A 14,351-nucleotide genomic window follows, 5' to 3' on the forward strand; every position below is an offset into this window, starting at 1 on the left:
TCCAGAGCCAGAGAGGAGCTTCCTCTGGCCCAGTGGTGGCTGGAAAGCTCTGGGCCAGCCCCTGTCCACCTGAGGGGGAGGCTGGCAGAGACAGACTTGGGTGGGCGTGGGGGCCAGGTGCTGCCCTCCCAGGTATTTGCCGAGTTACTTCCTGGACAAGTGGACCCAGGCCCGCCTCCCTGGCTGATCGCAGATAATTAGAACATTCTTCAAATATTTTGCCCGAGGATGCCCGAGAAGGAAGAATTGCAAAGAGCCCCAGGCAAGGAGCGTGGGCTGGAGGAGCTCAGGGCATCTGGGCAGCCGCGGCCAGGGCCAGGGATGGGGGCCCGGAGGGAGGCCAGGCATCCAGCCCAACTTGGCCAGCTTGTCCCCCCCTCCCAGGGAGCTGGGGCTGGGGTGGGGGCTCACATCCAACATCAGCCCAGGGCTTGGTTGGGTGCTGGACAGTGTTGGGGATCCCCACTGTGGGGAGCCCACAGCTGGTGTCCCAAATGGCATTAGGAAAAGCCTGAGTGGCTCAGGCATAAAGTCCTGGCTCCCTGGGGTCCAGTGGGTGGGTGGGCCTCCCGGAGGAGGGTGTCTGCAGTGGGGAGGTCAGCAGGCCTGGGAGGAGGGCGTGTCGGGAAGGAGGACGGGCTGAGAGAAGGTGCAGAGGGGGAGCACAGAGTGAGTGACTGGGGTGAGCCTGGGGCCCACCTCATGGCTGACGCCCACGGCCTGGGCCCATGAGGAGCAGCCCAGGCTGGGGCTCAGAGGCCTGGCTCAGACAGGCCCAGGGGCTGCCATCCTGCTGGTGTTGGGTGGGTGGGAGGGGCAGGCTGGGGGATGGGTGGCCCCAGAGGGCAGAGGGGACCTGGTGTGCTGCCAGTGCTCATCATGGCTGACCTGCCCAATGGTGGTACATGCTACCTGGGGAGGGGGAGGGAAGGAGGGCCCACGTCCTCTAGTGACCCCCTGCCAACTCCTGTGGCTGGGCAGGGGCATGGGAGGGGTCCGGGATGTTGAGGCTCAGCCGGCTCAGTCATGAGGTCCGGGTTCTGGGAAGTACTTGGATCCTGCGCCTCCCCCATGGAGGGCTGCCCCCATCCTCGCCTCGGGAACACTCCCGGGGTTCTGTGGTTGGTTTGGGGCAGGGGCTGCTCCAACCTAGAAACCTGGGGGTGGGAGTGGGCTGCGTTAGAGCTGGTGGGGAGCTCGGGGCCGGGCCGGTGGGGGTCCCTGCCCTGGTGAGGCCGTTTGCCCTCCACTGGGGCATCTCTCTCCCTCCCGGGATGTGGTTTGTGAGGTCAGTTGTTGGGGAATTTGTAGGAGAAACAAGATGCTGAGGTGGAGGTGCCTGGCTCCTGCGGCCTCCTCGGGACACGCGGCCACATCCGTGGCTGTAGTTTTATGGCCCTGCGGACAGATCAGATGGCTGGAGGCTTCCTCTGGGTCTGAGAGGTTTGTTCTGTCACGTGGCCCTGGGCTGGCGTGACACCATTTCTCTCGGGTTTTTTCATCAGAAAGACACGGCTTTTCCTGTCTCTGGCAATGCCAGTGGATCAATGGCCTTTCGAGGGCTACTTTGGGGTGGCTTTACCCCCATAACCCTCATGGTCACCCTGCCCACCCCCCGCAGCTTCAAGGGCTAAGCCTTCATAGAGAAGGCTGACGTTTTCTCAGCCGTATGTAGAGTGGGAATAAAAGCTGATTTTTTCAGCCTGCAGCAGTCTGAGTGAAAACAGGGCACGCCATGACTGCCCCCAGCGGCCCACCTGCCCAGCCCGCAGCCCCAGCCCCACGGAGGAGGTCCCAGCTGCCTCGGTCTGCTCTCTGCTCGAGCTGGGGTCAGATGTGTCTGAGCTGCACGCATTCTCCTCACTCACTTATCCCTCTGTCATTCATTCACTCCTTCCACGAGGACCACCGAGGGTCAGGTGCAGCACACAGTGAGGAATAAGACAGGCCCTTGCTGTCCTGGAGCCCCGGGGCTGGCCCGTCTGGGGAGAGTTGGTGACCCAGCCCCTGGCCTGAGGGACTCCTTCCAGCCTGGTGCGAATTGGGGCCCTCCTTCAGGAGCCCCTCCAGGGAAGGCCCTCCAATGCAGCTCACCCCCAAATGCAGCCTCCTGCCCCTAGGGACCAATGGGGAAGATGGCTCTCCAGGTGGACAGGTGACCACCCCCAACTCTCTGTGAGGCAGGACAGGGGGTAATAAGGCACTGACCAGCTGGGGCGGGAGGTGTGGGTCCCAGCCCCTGCTCCCCTCCCTCCCTCCCTGAGCTATGGGCCAGGTGGTTGGACCTTTCTGGACCTCTGGTTCTTATTCTGAGGGAATAATAATAATAATAATAATTATTATTATAACACTTGCCTCCCCACTGAGGGGACCTCTTAGCCAAGCATCCAGCACACAGTAGGTGCTCACTCTGCCATAATCCTCTAAGAACTCTGAACAGCATGAGAGATTTAGGTTAGACTCCTGGCTACTGGGACAGGCTTCCAGAGTGGTTACACCCTGAATGGAGCAGGGCGTCCTATGCGGAGATGGGGGGGCGACGGGATGGCTTTAGTTCTGGGCGTAGGGGACACCCTGGCCCCCCATCCCACTCCTCTCTGGGCCTCAGAGTCACCGACTGTAAGGTAACCCACGTGTTATCCCTCAAGGGTGTTGGAGGAGGGAGGCTGCCCCGAGGAGCCCCCAAGCCGGGCCTTGGCAGGAGTGGATCTAGGCCTGGATGAGGGTCTTAGCTACAGTGGCCATGGCCCAGAGCCGGGTCCCCTCCCAGCCTTGTGCAGCACCAGGAGAAGCTGCCTGTTGGGGCCTGGCCCCGCTGCTGGGCCCAGCTCGTCTGGGCTGAGGCATGGCCAGCAGGTGGGCAGCTCTGCACCCTGGCCCCAAGTGCTGGCTGGGACACAGGCTGAGGGCAGGAGGGCACCACCTGGCACAGCCTCACTGGTGCAGGGTCCCTCCGCCCCACAGCCCCCAGGTCTCCTGTCCCCTCCCTCCTCACCCCCCTGGGAGCCGCTGAAACAGCCCGGCTCCTTTATTTGGGGTTCACAGAGGCCGAGAGCCCAGTGGAGACCGGCTGGCAACATCTGTGGACCGAGTCCAGGCAGGAAAGAGGGCAGGTGGGCAGCCAGGCCCACAGGGCTGCCAGGTGGGTAGTCTGGCACCTGGCCAATGCTGCAGCAAAGGTCCTGCCTTCTTGGCCACTTCTGTACCCATCTGTCACCTGGCAGTGGTCACCTTGCCCCTCACCTCCGCTGCAGCCCCCTCGTCCTAGGGGGACCCAATCCTCTTGGGACCACTCTGGCAGGAAGGAAGATCTTCCTGCTGTCCTGTGGTGGCCCCCTTCCTTGCACGGTGCCTGGCTCGAACCCAGTGCCAAGAAACACTGCCGGCCCTCTGCTGGCCTCACTGCCCTCTGGTCTGGGACTGGAGGGGTCTGTCAACAGACCCTGGGGATGAGGCTGGAGCTTCGTGTCTGCAGGAACCTGAAGCCCCTTCTCCTCCCAGCTCCCTTTGGGACTGGGTCCAGGCCAGGGGTGAGGAAAGTTTCCAGACTGTCAGCTTTGCCCACTCCTCCTGGCATCTTGCCTGTGTCCCAAGGCCCCTGAATAGCACAAGGGGATGAGCCCGAAACAGAATTTTCCATGGAGAAGGTCAGCAGCTGAACGCGAGTGCCCCGCCCGGCCTCTCTGTGCTCACAGGCCGTCCAGAGCCTCCGGCCCTCCCCTCCGGGGCACCTGGGCGGGCCGCTGCGGCTGGAAGCTGCCCAGAAGTTCTTCCTGCTTTGGGGAGACGGCTGGGCCCACCCTGCGGGGCAGCTGGCTGAGAGTGCCCACAGCGTGCCCTCACCCCCAAACTGCCAATTATCCTGGGATGCTGCCTCTGCCCACCCACTTTTCTCCAGAGCACCAGTTATTTCGTTGTTATATATTTTTGCCTTTTCTCCCACACTGATGGTTTCCTAATGAGGGCCAGTGTGGATTGCCTATATCTTCAGCCCCCTCCCCTCTAGGTGAAGGAGCAGTGTGGGCAAGGCTGGGGGTGGCAGCCAGGCCTGCTCAGGGAGGGCAGTGGTCAGACTGGCTATGCACATGCGGGCTGTGGGGGAGGTGATGAACAGGGTGGCCGAGACGGGTCACCAGACCTTGAACGCTGGCCACAGAAGCCGTCCACAAACCCAATGAGTGAGTGAGTGACCTGGAGGATTTTAAGCAAGGGAAGGACGTAAGCTGTGTCTTGAGAAGGAAGAGTCGGCGTTGTGTCCTGCTCCAGGCTGGCTTCTAGTATTCGTAGCGTACCTGCTGTGTGCGCTGGTCTGAGTCTCATGCTGCCTCCATCTGAGTTCTGGAAGCAGAGACAGGGCTCTGAGCCGGGCTGTGTGGCCTCAGGCGGGTTCCCTGGCCTCTCTGCACTCCAGTCTGCACCCCTGTGATGTGAGGATGGCCAGGCTCACCATTCCAGGAGAGAATTGAGGCACAGCTGAGGCCCATGTTGGCCAGGGTTGGTGCTCAGGTGGGATCGTTTGATATCATCAGGGGAAAAATCTCCACGTTCTAAGGGAGACAGTTTTGAAACGACTTCTGAATTATCAACCTATCTGGTTATTTATGCTCCTGGCACAAAATCCAGTGTAACTCTCCTCTCTGATGCCTTTGCTTCCCTTTAATCTGTGCGCTGGCATGCTGTGGGGTGTGGGGGGGCTCTCATCCCCTCTACTCCATCAGCCCCTCACTCCCCTGGGGAAGCATACAGGCCAGTACAAGCCGGGTACCTGCTGCGCAAGTTCCCTCTCGTCCCCTCGCACTGATCCCACCTATGGCCCGGGGTGTAGACGTGCTATGTATAGCTAGAATTTTTTAAAATTGTGGTTAAATACACATAACATAAAATCTACCACTTCAACCATTTTAAAGTGTACAATTCAGTGGCATTTAGTACCTTCACGATGTTGTGTAGCCGTCACCTCTATCTGGTTCTGTAACTGTCTCATCCCACCAGATGGAAATTCCACACCCATTAAGCAGTCGCTCCCATTCCGCCTCCTCCAGCCCCTGGCAGCCGCCAGCTCCTTTCTGGCTCTGTGGATTTGCCTTTGCTGGCCATTGCATATAGGTGGAATCGTACAACATGTGGTCTTTTGTGGCTGGTTCCTTTCACTTAGCATAATGCTTTTGAGGTTCATCCATGTGGCATGTATCCATGCTTCATTCCTTTTTTATAGCCAAATAATATTCCTCAGTGTGGACAGATCACATTCCGTTAATGCGTTCATCCGCTGATGGACATTGTGTTATTTCCTCCTTTTGGCTGTTGGGAATAGCACTGCTACGAACGTTTGTGTACAAGTTTTTCTTTGAACACCTGTCTTCAGTCCCTTTGGATAGATACCAAGGACTGGAATTGCTGGATCCTATGGCAATTCTATGTTTAACTTTTGGGGGAACTCCCCAACTGTTGTCCACAGCGGCTGCGCCATTTCACATTCCCATCAGGAATGCACGAAGGTTCCCATTTCCCCACACTCTCGCCAGCACGCGCTGTTTTCCATCATTTTGATTGCAGCAGTCCTAGTGGATGTGAGGTGGCCCCTCACCGTGGTTCTGATTTGCATGTCCCTAATGATGAATGATGTTTAGGGTCTTTGCTTGTGATCATTGCTGTTTGTTTCTCTTCTTTGGAGAAATGTCTATTTAGTCCTTTGCCCGTTTTTAAGTTAGGTTGTCTTTTTGTTATTGAGTTGTGAGAGCTCTTCTAGACGTAATCTTTGAGTATTCACTCATTCATTCCTTCATCCATCCCACAAACACTCATAGATGGCTACACAGGTTAGGCCAGGTGGCCCCAGAGTCAGCTTAGACCTGGCACTGCCCTCGAGGGGCTCACCGTCTGAAGGGGAGGCTGGGTGTGGAAGCAGTGACCGTGAGACCAGGGGTGAGGTCAGCATATGACAGACAAGTGCCTAGTGTGTGTCCTCGATGCCTGCGGTCGAGGGGTTTGAGCCCCCTGGGGCTTGCACTTGGCCCTGGAAAGGAAGTATAGTTTGCCAGACAGAGAAAGGGGGGGAGAGGTATGTCCCAGGCAGAGCGACCAGCACAAGCAAAGGTGACTGGGTCATCAGAGGCCAGATCCCGGAGGCCTCCCATTCTAGTAAAGGAGCTTGGGGAGCTTGGGTGGGCTCTGAGCAGGGGAGTGACAGTCAGATCTGGGTGCTGGTGGGAGCTGAGGTGGCCTGCCTGGAGGCGGGGGACCTGGGCTGCAATGATCTGTTTCTACCCCCAGGGTCCATCCCAAGCCTGACCAAAGTGCCCCGATTCAGACCCCACTTGTCCGAGCTCCTGCCCCCAGCAGGCGCTCTGACCCCGGGCAGTGGGGGCTTTGCAGCCTTGAGCTGCTAGAAGAATTTGGGAATTTGGAGAGTGCTTTCAGCCTCCAGGATCCAAAGCGCCTGGACCTGCGGCCTGGAGGCTGGTGCCCAGCAGGGTTCCCATCCATCTCATTTCCCCGGGTCAGCTTTCTGAGGCTCTACAATTACTTTGGGCTGAATTCTCCAGATTCCAGCCCGCTCCCAGCCCCACCCGCCCAGATGCTCTTCCTCCACGCCAGCCTCGGGCGTTTCTGCCCATTGTGCCCGTGGGAGACCCAGGGGGATCTTGGCCAGATTAGCGGCGGGGCAGGCGGGCGGTGGGGATTGAGTGTCTGTTGGGGCGTCCTGGGCGCAGCACGTGCTGTGGGCTCACACCACACGGGGACTTTCCCAGCTGGCTGTGGGTGCTCAGCTGCCCTGGAAAAACACTGACTGGTTTCTTTCAAGGAAGGGGCTGGCAGGCAGTGGTAGAAGGAGGGAACTCACTGCCCTGGGAGGCCAGGGCCTTGGGCGTCAGCTCTGGGAAGCCCCTGGTGGTCTCCCCCACTCTTGCCTTTTGCCCCCTCTCTAAGCAGACCCGGTCTGTTGCTTGGAAGCCAGGTGTTGCTTTGAGAGCCAGCTGTTGCCCAAAGGTCTGCTGAAGCGAGCGCTCCCTCCTTGCAGGCGGCTGCGCCTTCTCCTCCAGGTGCTCAAGACCCAATAGTTGGTGCAGCTTCTATGGAAAACAGTCGGCAGTTCCTCAAAAAGCTAAACAAACCACCTTAGGACTCAGCAACTCCACTCCTAGGCATATGCCCCAAAGAGCTGACAACAGAGACTCAAACAAAACTTGTGCATACATGTCGCGGGCAGCACTATTCACAACAGCCCAAAGGTAGGAGCAACCCAAATGTCTGCCTGTGATGGATGGATAAAGAGAATGTGGTCTCTGCAGACAATGGAATATTATTTGGCCATAAAAAGGAACAGAGTACATACTGATTCATGCTACAATGTGGATCAACTGTGAAAACATGATACTAAGTGAAAGAACCTGGACATGGAAGGTCACGTAGTGTGTGATTGCATCGGTATGAAACGGCCAGAATAGGCAAATCCGTAGGAACAGAAAGCAGAGCGGTGGTTGCTGGGGGCTGGGGGAGAAGAGAATGGGAGCCACCGCTAACCCCCGCTGGTGTGGGCTTTCTTTTCGGGGTGGTGACAATATCTTGGGACTTGGTAGGGGTGGTGGTTGCACAACATGTGAATATACTCCATGCTGCGGAACCGTACCCTTTAAAATGGTGAACTTTATGTTATGTGAATTTCACCTCGTTAAACAAACAAACCATCATGCGATAACATGTCCCGTAAAGAGGGAGTGAGCCTGGCGAGTGCCCTCCTGTCCCGGCCTCAGTCCCTGGGGGGGTGCCAGGAGATTCAGTACCAGGCACCCTCCCCAGTCCCACTGAGGATACCATGTTGTAATAAAGCTCACTGCTCAGCCCAGCACACAGTAGGTGCTCAATTCACATCAGCTCCTGTTTCCTCCTCTGAGTGCACCCAGTCATCCAGAAATGAGTGACCGATAACAGCAGCTGTGCCTGTGTGCGCAGCCCTTCTCCCCAGTTCTCTGATCTGAGCCCGTGTGGTGGTGGGGTCAGGTGTTTTATACCCCATTTCATGGATTTGGAAAGTGAGGCTCAGAAAAGTTGAGTGCCTTCCCAAGGTCACACGTGGGCTGCAGCTAGAGTCAGGACTCGGTGGGCTTGTGGTGAGTCTGCTCAGACGCCTGCCTGGCCCAGGCACCTGGGGGTGGAGGGAGAGGGAGCAAGGGGTCTACAGATGATGGGAAAGCGCCCCCTGTGGAGTTGGGGTTTGCTATTCAGGGGCCACTGTGGACAGTCCGAGTTGATGGCTGTCAAATCCTAGGTGGGTTATCACGTCCCGGAAGGAAGGGTCCGTGTCTGATTCAGAGGTGTAGGGAGCCGTGGTTCTTGCAATCCCGTAGGACTAGCAGTTGGCAGGCCTTGTGATTCCACGGTTCTTGCGAGTCCCAGGCTGAGGGGGCGTGGGTGTGTGTGCCTTTCCAGGCCGGGATCACACGTGTGTGTCAAAGGAATATGGCCCCTTGAGGGCTGGGATCTGTGCTTTGTTCCCTGGTGGGCAGAGCTTGGCCTGTGGCGGGCCCCTAGAACACACTGGCCCACTGATCCTGAGTGGGGAGGGCCTTGCCTGGCCGTCTCACCCTGTCCTCTCCCCTCTCTGCAGAGCGCTGTCGTCTGTCGTGGCCCTGGGCGCCAACATCATCTGCAACAAGATTCCTGGCTTGGCCCCGCGGCAGCGCGCCATCTGCCAGAGCCGGCCCGATGCCATCATCGTGATTGGGGAGGGGGCGCAGATGGGCATCAACGAGTGCCAGTACCAGTTCCGCTTTGGACGCTGGAACTGCTCCGCCCTCGGCGAGAAGACCGTCTTCGGGCAAGAGCTCCGAGTAGGTAAGGGCGCCTCTGGGATCTGGGGGACCCCGCGTCGGGGCTTTGGGGACCAGGGCCAGTACCAGGCCACCCACCACCCACTGAAGGCCAGGCCAGGCCACCTATGCTCAGTATTCTGCACTGGCCCTGCTGACCGACTTTTTGCGATAGCAGCTTTCCCTGTGTCTCTCTCTGTGCCTGGCCTGGGTGGGAGCCCGAGAGCCCCAAGGATACCCAGACCTGGCCTGGCCCTCTGGGACACCACTGCGTCTGGGGCAAAGGAGGTGTCCATGGGAGCCAGTGCATAAGAGGATGAGGGTCCTTGCTCTGAGCTGTTGGGGACGTGGTCCCAGTGTGGATGTGAGCTGGGCAGGCTGGCAGCATGGCAGTATGGTGCAGTGGCTAGAGGAATGCTCTGCTACTGCTTAGCAGCTGTGTGGACCTAGGCACACTGCTTCATCTCTCTGTTCCTCCACTTCTGGATCTGGAAAATGAGATAACAGTTGTAGTTCCTGCAAGGGGTTGTTGGGGGGCTTCGTGCGAATGGTGCCCAGCCCACAGGAAGTGCTGTATGAATGTTGTGATTCCTAGAGTAGAAGGGTCTCCAGACAGAGGGAACAGCGTGAGCGGAGGCACGTGGGATGCTGTGGCGTGATGCGTGTGGGAGCATCGAGGAGCCTGCAGGCTAGAGGGCAGGGGGTGGAGTGTGCGGGAAGGGATGGGGGGCAGGGGTGAGCCTCCAATCCCGTGGGCAGTGGGAGCCCCTGAAGCACATCACAGGTGGAAAGAGGGCCACACACCCCCTCTTCCTGTCCTCAGAGCCCTGCAGGAGGATCCGTCACTCCCATTTTACAGGGAAGGAGATTGGGGCCCAGAGAGGGGCTTAAAGGGAAAAGCGTGACTTCTGGAGTCTGACCTGGATTTGGATGCAGCTGTGTGATGTTGGGCAGGGCACCCGGGGCTGCTGGGGCCTCAGTTCCCTTGTTTGTAACACGAGCTCTGAGCGAGCAGGCCCTCCTCTGGGTCCTCAGAGCCTCTCCCCATGCCTGTACACAGTAGGTGCTCAATAAATGGCTGTTGAACAAGTAAGGGTGGGAATAGTGACGTGACTGGCCCCTCCAGGCCATTGTGAGGGTCAGATGGGGGAGAGGAATAACTCAGGGGCACAGGGCTGGGCACGCAGGGGGGCCCCTGCTATTCCAGACCTCAGCCTGCGGGCACAGGTAGGCCCCAAGCATGTGGGCACAACACATCCTTCCGATCCCAGAGGGCCCAGAAGCCTGGGACTGCCGAGCAGAGCCACAGCTGCCGGGACCCAGGCCAGAGCCGAGCTCTGCAGGGCTTGGAACGCCTTGCGTGGGGTTGGGGGAGGGTGCGGGGGAAAGCCCCCAGGGGCCCCTTTGTGGTGAGCAGCCTGTGGGTGGCACCTGGCACAGCCAGGAGGGTGGCACCGCCCCTCCCTGGGGCCCCACCACCCAAGTGCAGCTCCCTCCCTCCAGGTGCCAGCTGGGGAGGATGCGGCTGCCCACCCCGTCCACCACAGTCGGGAGGACGTCGGCGTTGGTGCCCACTTCGTGCCGGGTGGGCTCTCATCCCACTGCACGGCTGAGGAAACTGAGGCCCATGGGAGTTGAGGGGTTGCCCGTGGCCACACAGTTTGCGCTCGGTGGAGCTGGATGCAGATCCAGGTCTCTGCCACCCTCTCTGGTAATGTCACTGCCCCACTGTGCAAAGAGAGATGGACAGTGAGAATGGTCCTGTGGCTGCACGGGGTGGGGGCTCCATTCGGGACCGTGAGATACAGGTGGTAAGGGAGATGTGGCCACTCTGAGCTTCTCCTCGGGGTCAGCCCCAGGCAGGGGGGTCACCGACGGTACCCGAGAAAAAGCGCAACTCCTAGGGACAGTGCAAAGCTGGGAGGAGTGGCGTTGGCCCCCGCCGGTGACTGCCCACAGTGGACGCTGGCGGTGCCCCTGCAGATCACCGTGACTGAGCGTCACCCACCCCTGGAGCCGCGAAGATGGCGGCTAACAGCTCCCAGCTGTTTCTTCTTGGAAACTAGCCCTCGGCCAACATGAACCTGGGAGGGTCCGCAGCTCTGGCCACTGGGAGGGGCAGCCACAGCCAAGGCCGGCCCGATGCGGGGGGTGGGGGGCTGGTGTAAATGTTGCCCCCTTCCTGCAGGTGGGGCTGCTCTGCGGTGCTCTTTGTGCCCTGAGCTCCCCTCGGGACAAGGCATCACGCGCTCAGCTTCTAGAGAGCCCCCACGACGCTCCCTCCAGCATTCACGAGCATCTCAGATGCAAACTTTTAGGCAGAGCTGTCCACACCTGCTATCGCCATCCCTCACCTTCTCTAGCTCCCATCGCCCCTGTCCAGGCCATTAGTGACCTTCGCATGGCCACTGACCCCCTCTTCCTCGGCTGGGCCCCACCTCTTGTCTCTCTGGCTGACCCTTCTCAGCTCCGCCCCGACCAACTCTCCCCGGGCGCCTGGACCAGTGCGGCTGCTCCCTGTGGGCTGCTCAGTGAGGCTGACTCAGGGGACCACTGGCTTGACATCCTTACCATCCTTCTGCTTAAATCTTCTGTCCCCAGCCTTCCTCCCCACCAGCCTGACCCCCCAGTCATCTCAGCAGAAACCTGATGTCATTTCCCCTGTCCACCCCTCCACTCTGCCCCATGGCCACTGCAGGACCTGCCTCTGTGGCCCTCCCCCTGGCAGCTGTCAGTGCCTCCTCCTGCCTCCTACCCAGCCCCAGCCATGCCGCGTCACTCCCTTCCTTCAAAACCTACAGTATCTCCCTACTGCCCAGGATAAAGGTAACTCCTTAGCTTGGAGTCTGAGTAGCCCCTCCCTCCCTGCATCCCTTCTGAAAACCAGAGCTTCAGCCGTAGCCAACTGCCTTCTCTTCCCTCCTCTGGGACTTTGCTCCTGCTGCCTCTCGCCCTGGGAGTCCCTCCCATCTGCTCCGCTTACTCACATCTGATTTCCCCACGCCTCCCTGGCTCTTCCTTGTCCACAGCCAGGCCTAGTCACATCCTGGTGCTCCATCCTCCCTGCACCGCTCAGCCCCGGGCCAGCTCAGCGCCTGCCTCAGGCTCTCCCTGCGTTCCACCCAGGGCCGGCGGGCTTTCCAACGCCCAGGCTGAGGTGTCCCGTGAGGCCGAAGCCCTCCCTGGCTCCTTGCTGCCCTCTGAGGAAGGGCTGGCTCTCTCTCCTGTCAGCCAGGAGGGCTCTGGCTGCAGGCCGAGCTGGGCCGCGTCCTGAAGGCGGCGGGAACCCTGCTGGGCACTGTGATGGTGGTCTGAGCAGGCACCTTGCTCCTCCGGGGGCTCAGCTGCTGGGAGTCACGAGCAGGAAGTGGGGCCGAGCAGTGAGGCCAGCCCCTGTCAGAGGCATGCGGGTGCCCCAGGCACGGGATGGGAGCCGGGCCAGGAGCTGGCAGGCAGCCGGGGGCACTCGTGGGAGCAGCCACTCAGGCGGTGCCAATTAATGATTGGCCCTGAGAGGGGGAATGGCCTGGGTGGGTGGGATGGCCCCTTCAGGCCTTGCCCATGACCTTGGACCATGCCTAAATCTTGAGAACTGATGGGAAACCCCTTAAAGGGGCAAATCAAACCTTGTGCAAAGATCCAACCTCTCCACCAGCACCTGGTGCTGTTGCTTCTAGGCCTCCCGGGATGGGGAGCTCACTGCGTCACGTGAGATAGATCTTTCCTACGAGGCTCCTGTGCTGGCTTTGCCTTGGGGCCCTCCAGGTGCCATTTCCTCTGCTCCCTGCAGGGAGTCCAGGGTCTCCCCTCATCACTGGTGGCCTCCACCTTCTGGCCACCCAAGCCCACCCCAGGCCTATTTCCTCATCTACGGAGTGAGGCTTGTGGCCCAGGGCCCTCCTGACCTGTCTCTTCCTTAACTGAAAACGAGCTTGTGGGGAGGGAACGAATGTGTCCCAACTCAGCTGTCTTCTGCCATGGGGTGGGGCAGGGGCCTGGGGGGAGACACGAGAGTCAGGGGGTGAACCTTGTATTCCAGGGACGCCTGTTAGAAACTCGGGTCCCCCGGGGACCCCGAGCAAGGCAGGGCGTTTCCTGCAGGCTCCATAATCCAGCCAGGACTGTTGGCCTGGGCTTCTTTGACAGGGTGACATGTAAGCTGAAACTCGAGGGAGAATCAGAGTGACCCAGACCAGCCTGGAGGTGAGCACAGGAAAGGGGGCTGCAGGTGGAGGGAACAGCAGGCACCAGGGCCCAGAGACCAGAAAGTGGATGGTATTTTCCAGAAACTGCAGGCAGGATCATCGAGGGTGAACTGGAGGATGGGGAGACCTGAGGCTGGAGGGGCGGGGCGGGGCTGAGGCACTGTGAACCCAAGGTGTGAGTGCTGTGAATTGCTGGAAGGCATGGAAGGTTCTGAGCAGAAGGACTTCCCTCGGCACGCGGGCGCCCTCCAGCCACTGCCCCACCCCCGCCTGAGCCCAGAGTCCCTTGGGACCCACTGGCACGGGGCATGGGGGCTGCGGCTGTGTGCTCTTGGGCTCCCACCCCCCACCCCGAGCTGCCATGGAACACTGAGTCCCCCCCATCATGTGCCGCCTCAGACATGACCAGGCATAGGGGCTGCCCCTAATCTGGGCTCACGTGGCCACCCGGGCATGGCAGGGGCCGCTGGCTCCGCTCAGGTCTGCTCTGTGGTAAGGTTTGCATTGGGACTGAGCCCTGGGCCCACCAGCTGCAGACAGTAGGGGCTCAGGAAAGGCTGTCAGTTCCTGGACAATCCGAGGGAGCAGAGTGGCTTGCCTCTGGGAGTCTGAGAGGCAGATCTGGAGTCAGCCACTGGCCGGGGCCTTGGAGGAGAGAGGGTGACTGCCGGGCCCGCTGCCCGGGACTTCACAGGCCAGACCTGGGGAGGTCTGACCTTAGTCCCCAGGAGGGTCTAGGGCTCGAGGGCTACGCTGTCCACTCAGGGGTCCCACAGGCGCCCACTAGCCAGGGAGCACTTGAAATACGGTGCATGCAGACTGCGATATGCTATAAGTGTAAGACGCAAAGATTTCCAAGGCTTTGATGGAAAAATGCAAGTAAAATATCTCTTTAATGATCTTTACGTTGATTACATGTGCAAAAGGTACTATTTGGATATATGGGCTAAATAAAATGTTACTAAAATGAAGTTAACCTAGTTTTTTCACTTTTCTGTATTTATAATGACCTACGTGGCTCATGTGAGACTTCTGTTGGGTGGCGCTGCTCTCAGAGGAGTCGTAAGTGGCCCAGAGTCACCCTGGTCAGGGTCTGAGTGGACATTTGAAGCCAGATCTGACAGTCTCCTTCCAGGACACTGTCCTCCAGCTCGGCTAAGGGCAGAGGGTCACTAACCAGCTGCCTCCTGGGGTGGTGCAGGGGTGTGAGCGTGGCTCCCTTTGGCAACCCCTGTTCTTGTTCAGCCTGCATGCATTGAGTGCCTGCTGTATGTCAGGCCTGGGGCAGGGCCCTGGGAGGTGGAGTGAAGGCCTCTAGCCCTGCTCTTGGAGCCCT

General features: G+C 59.5%; 1 protein-coding gene across 5 annotated transcripts in view; it reads left to right on the top strand.

Moving 5' to 3' along the window:
* The window catches only part of WNT7B (Wnt family member 7B), a 50,784-nt gene that overhangs the window by 15,988 nt on the left and 20,445 nt on the right, over nt 1–14,351 (top strand). For 3 of the 5 annotated variants that reach the window (XM_044777871.2, XM_014864455.3, XM_014864452.3), the window contains exon 2: nt 8,609–8,835. In XM_044777871.2, coding sequence (XP_044633806.1) covers nt 8,609–8,835 — 227 coding nt within the window. The remainder of the gene's footprint in view (nt 1–8,608; nt 8,836–14,351) is intronic. The other 2 variants (XM_044777880.2, XM_014864453.3) reach the window with 1 other exon arrangement.

The sequence above is a fragment of the Equus asinus genome, chromosome 4, assembly GCF_041296235.1.
Source record: "Equus asinus isolate D_3611 breed Donkey chromosome 4, EquAss-T2T_v2, whole genome shotgun sequence".
NCBI classification, from domain to species: domain Eukaryota; kingdom Metazoa; phylum Chordata; class Mammalia; order Perissodactyla; family Equidae; genus Equus; species Equus asinus.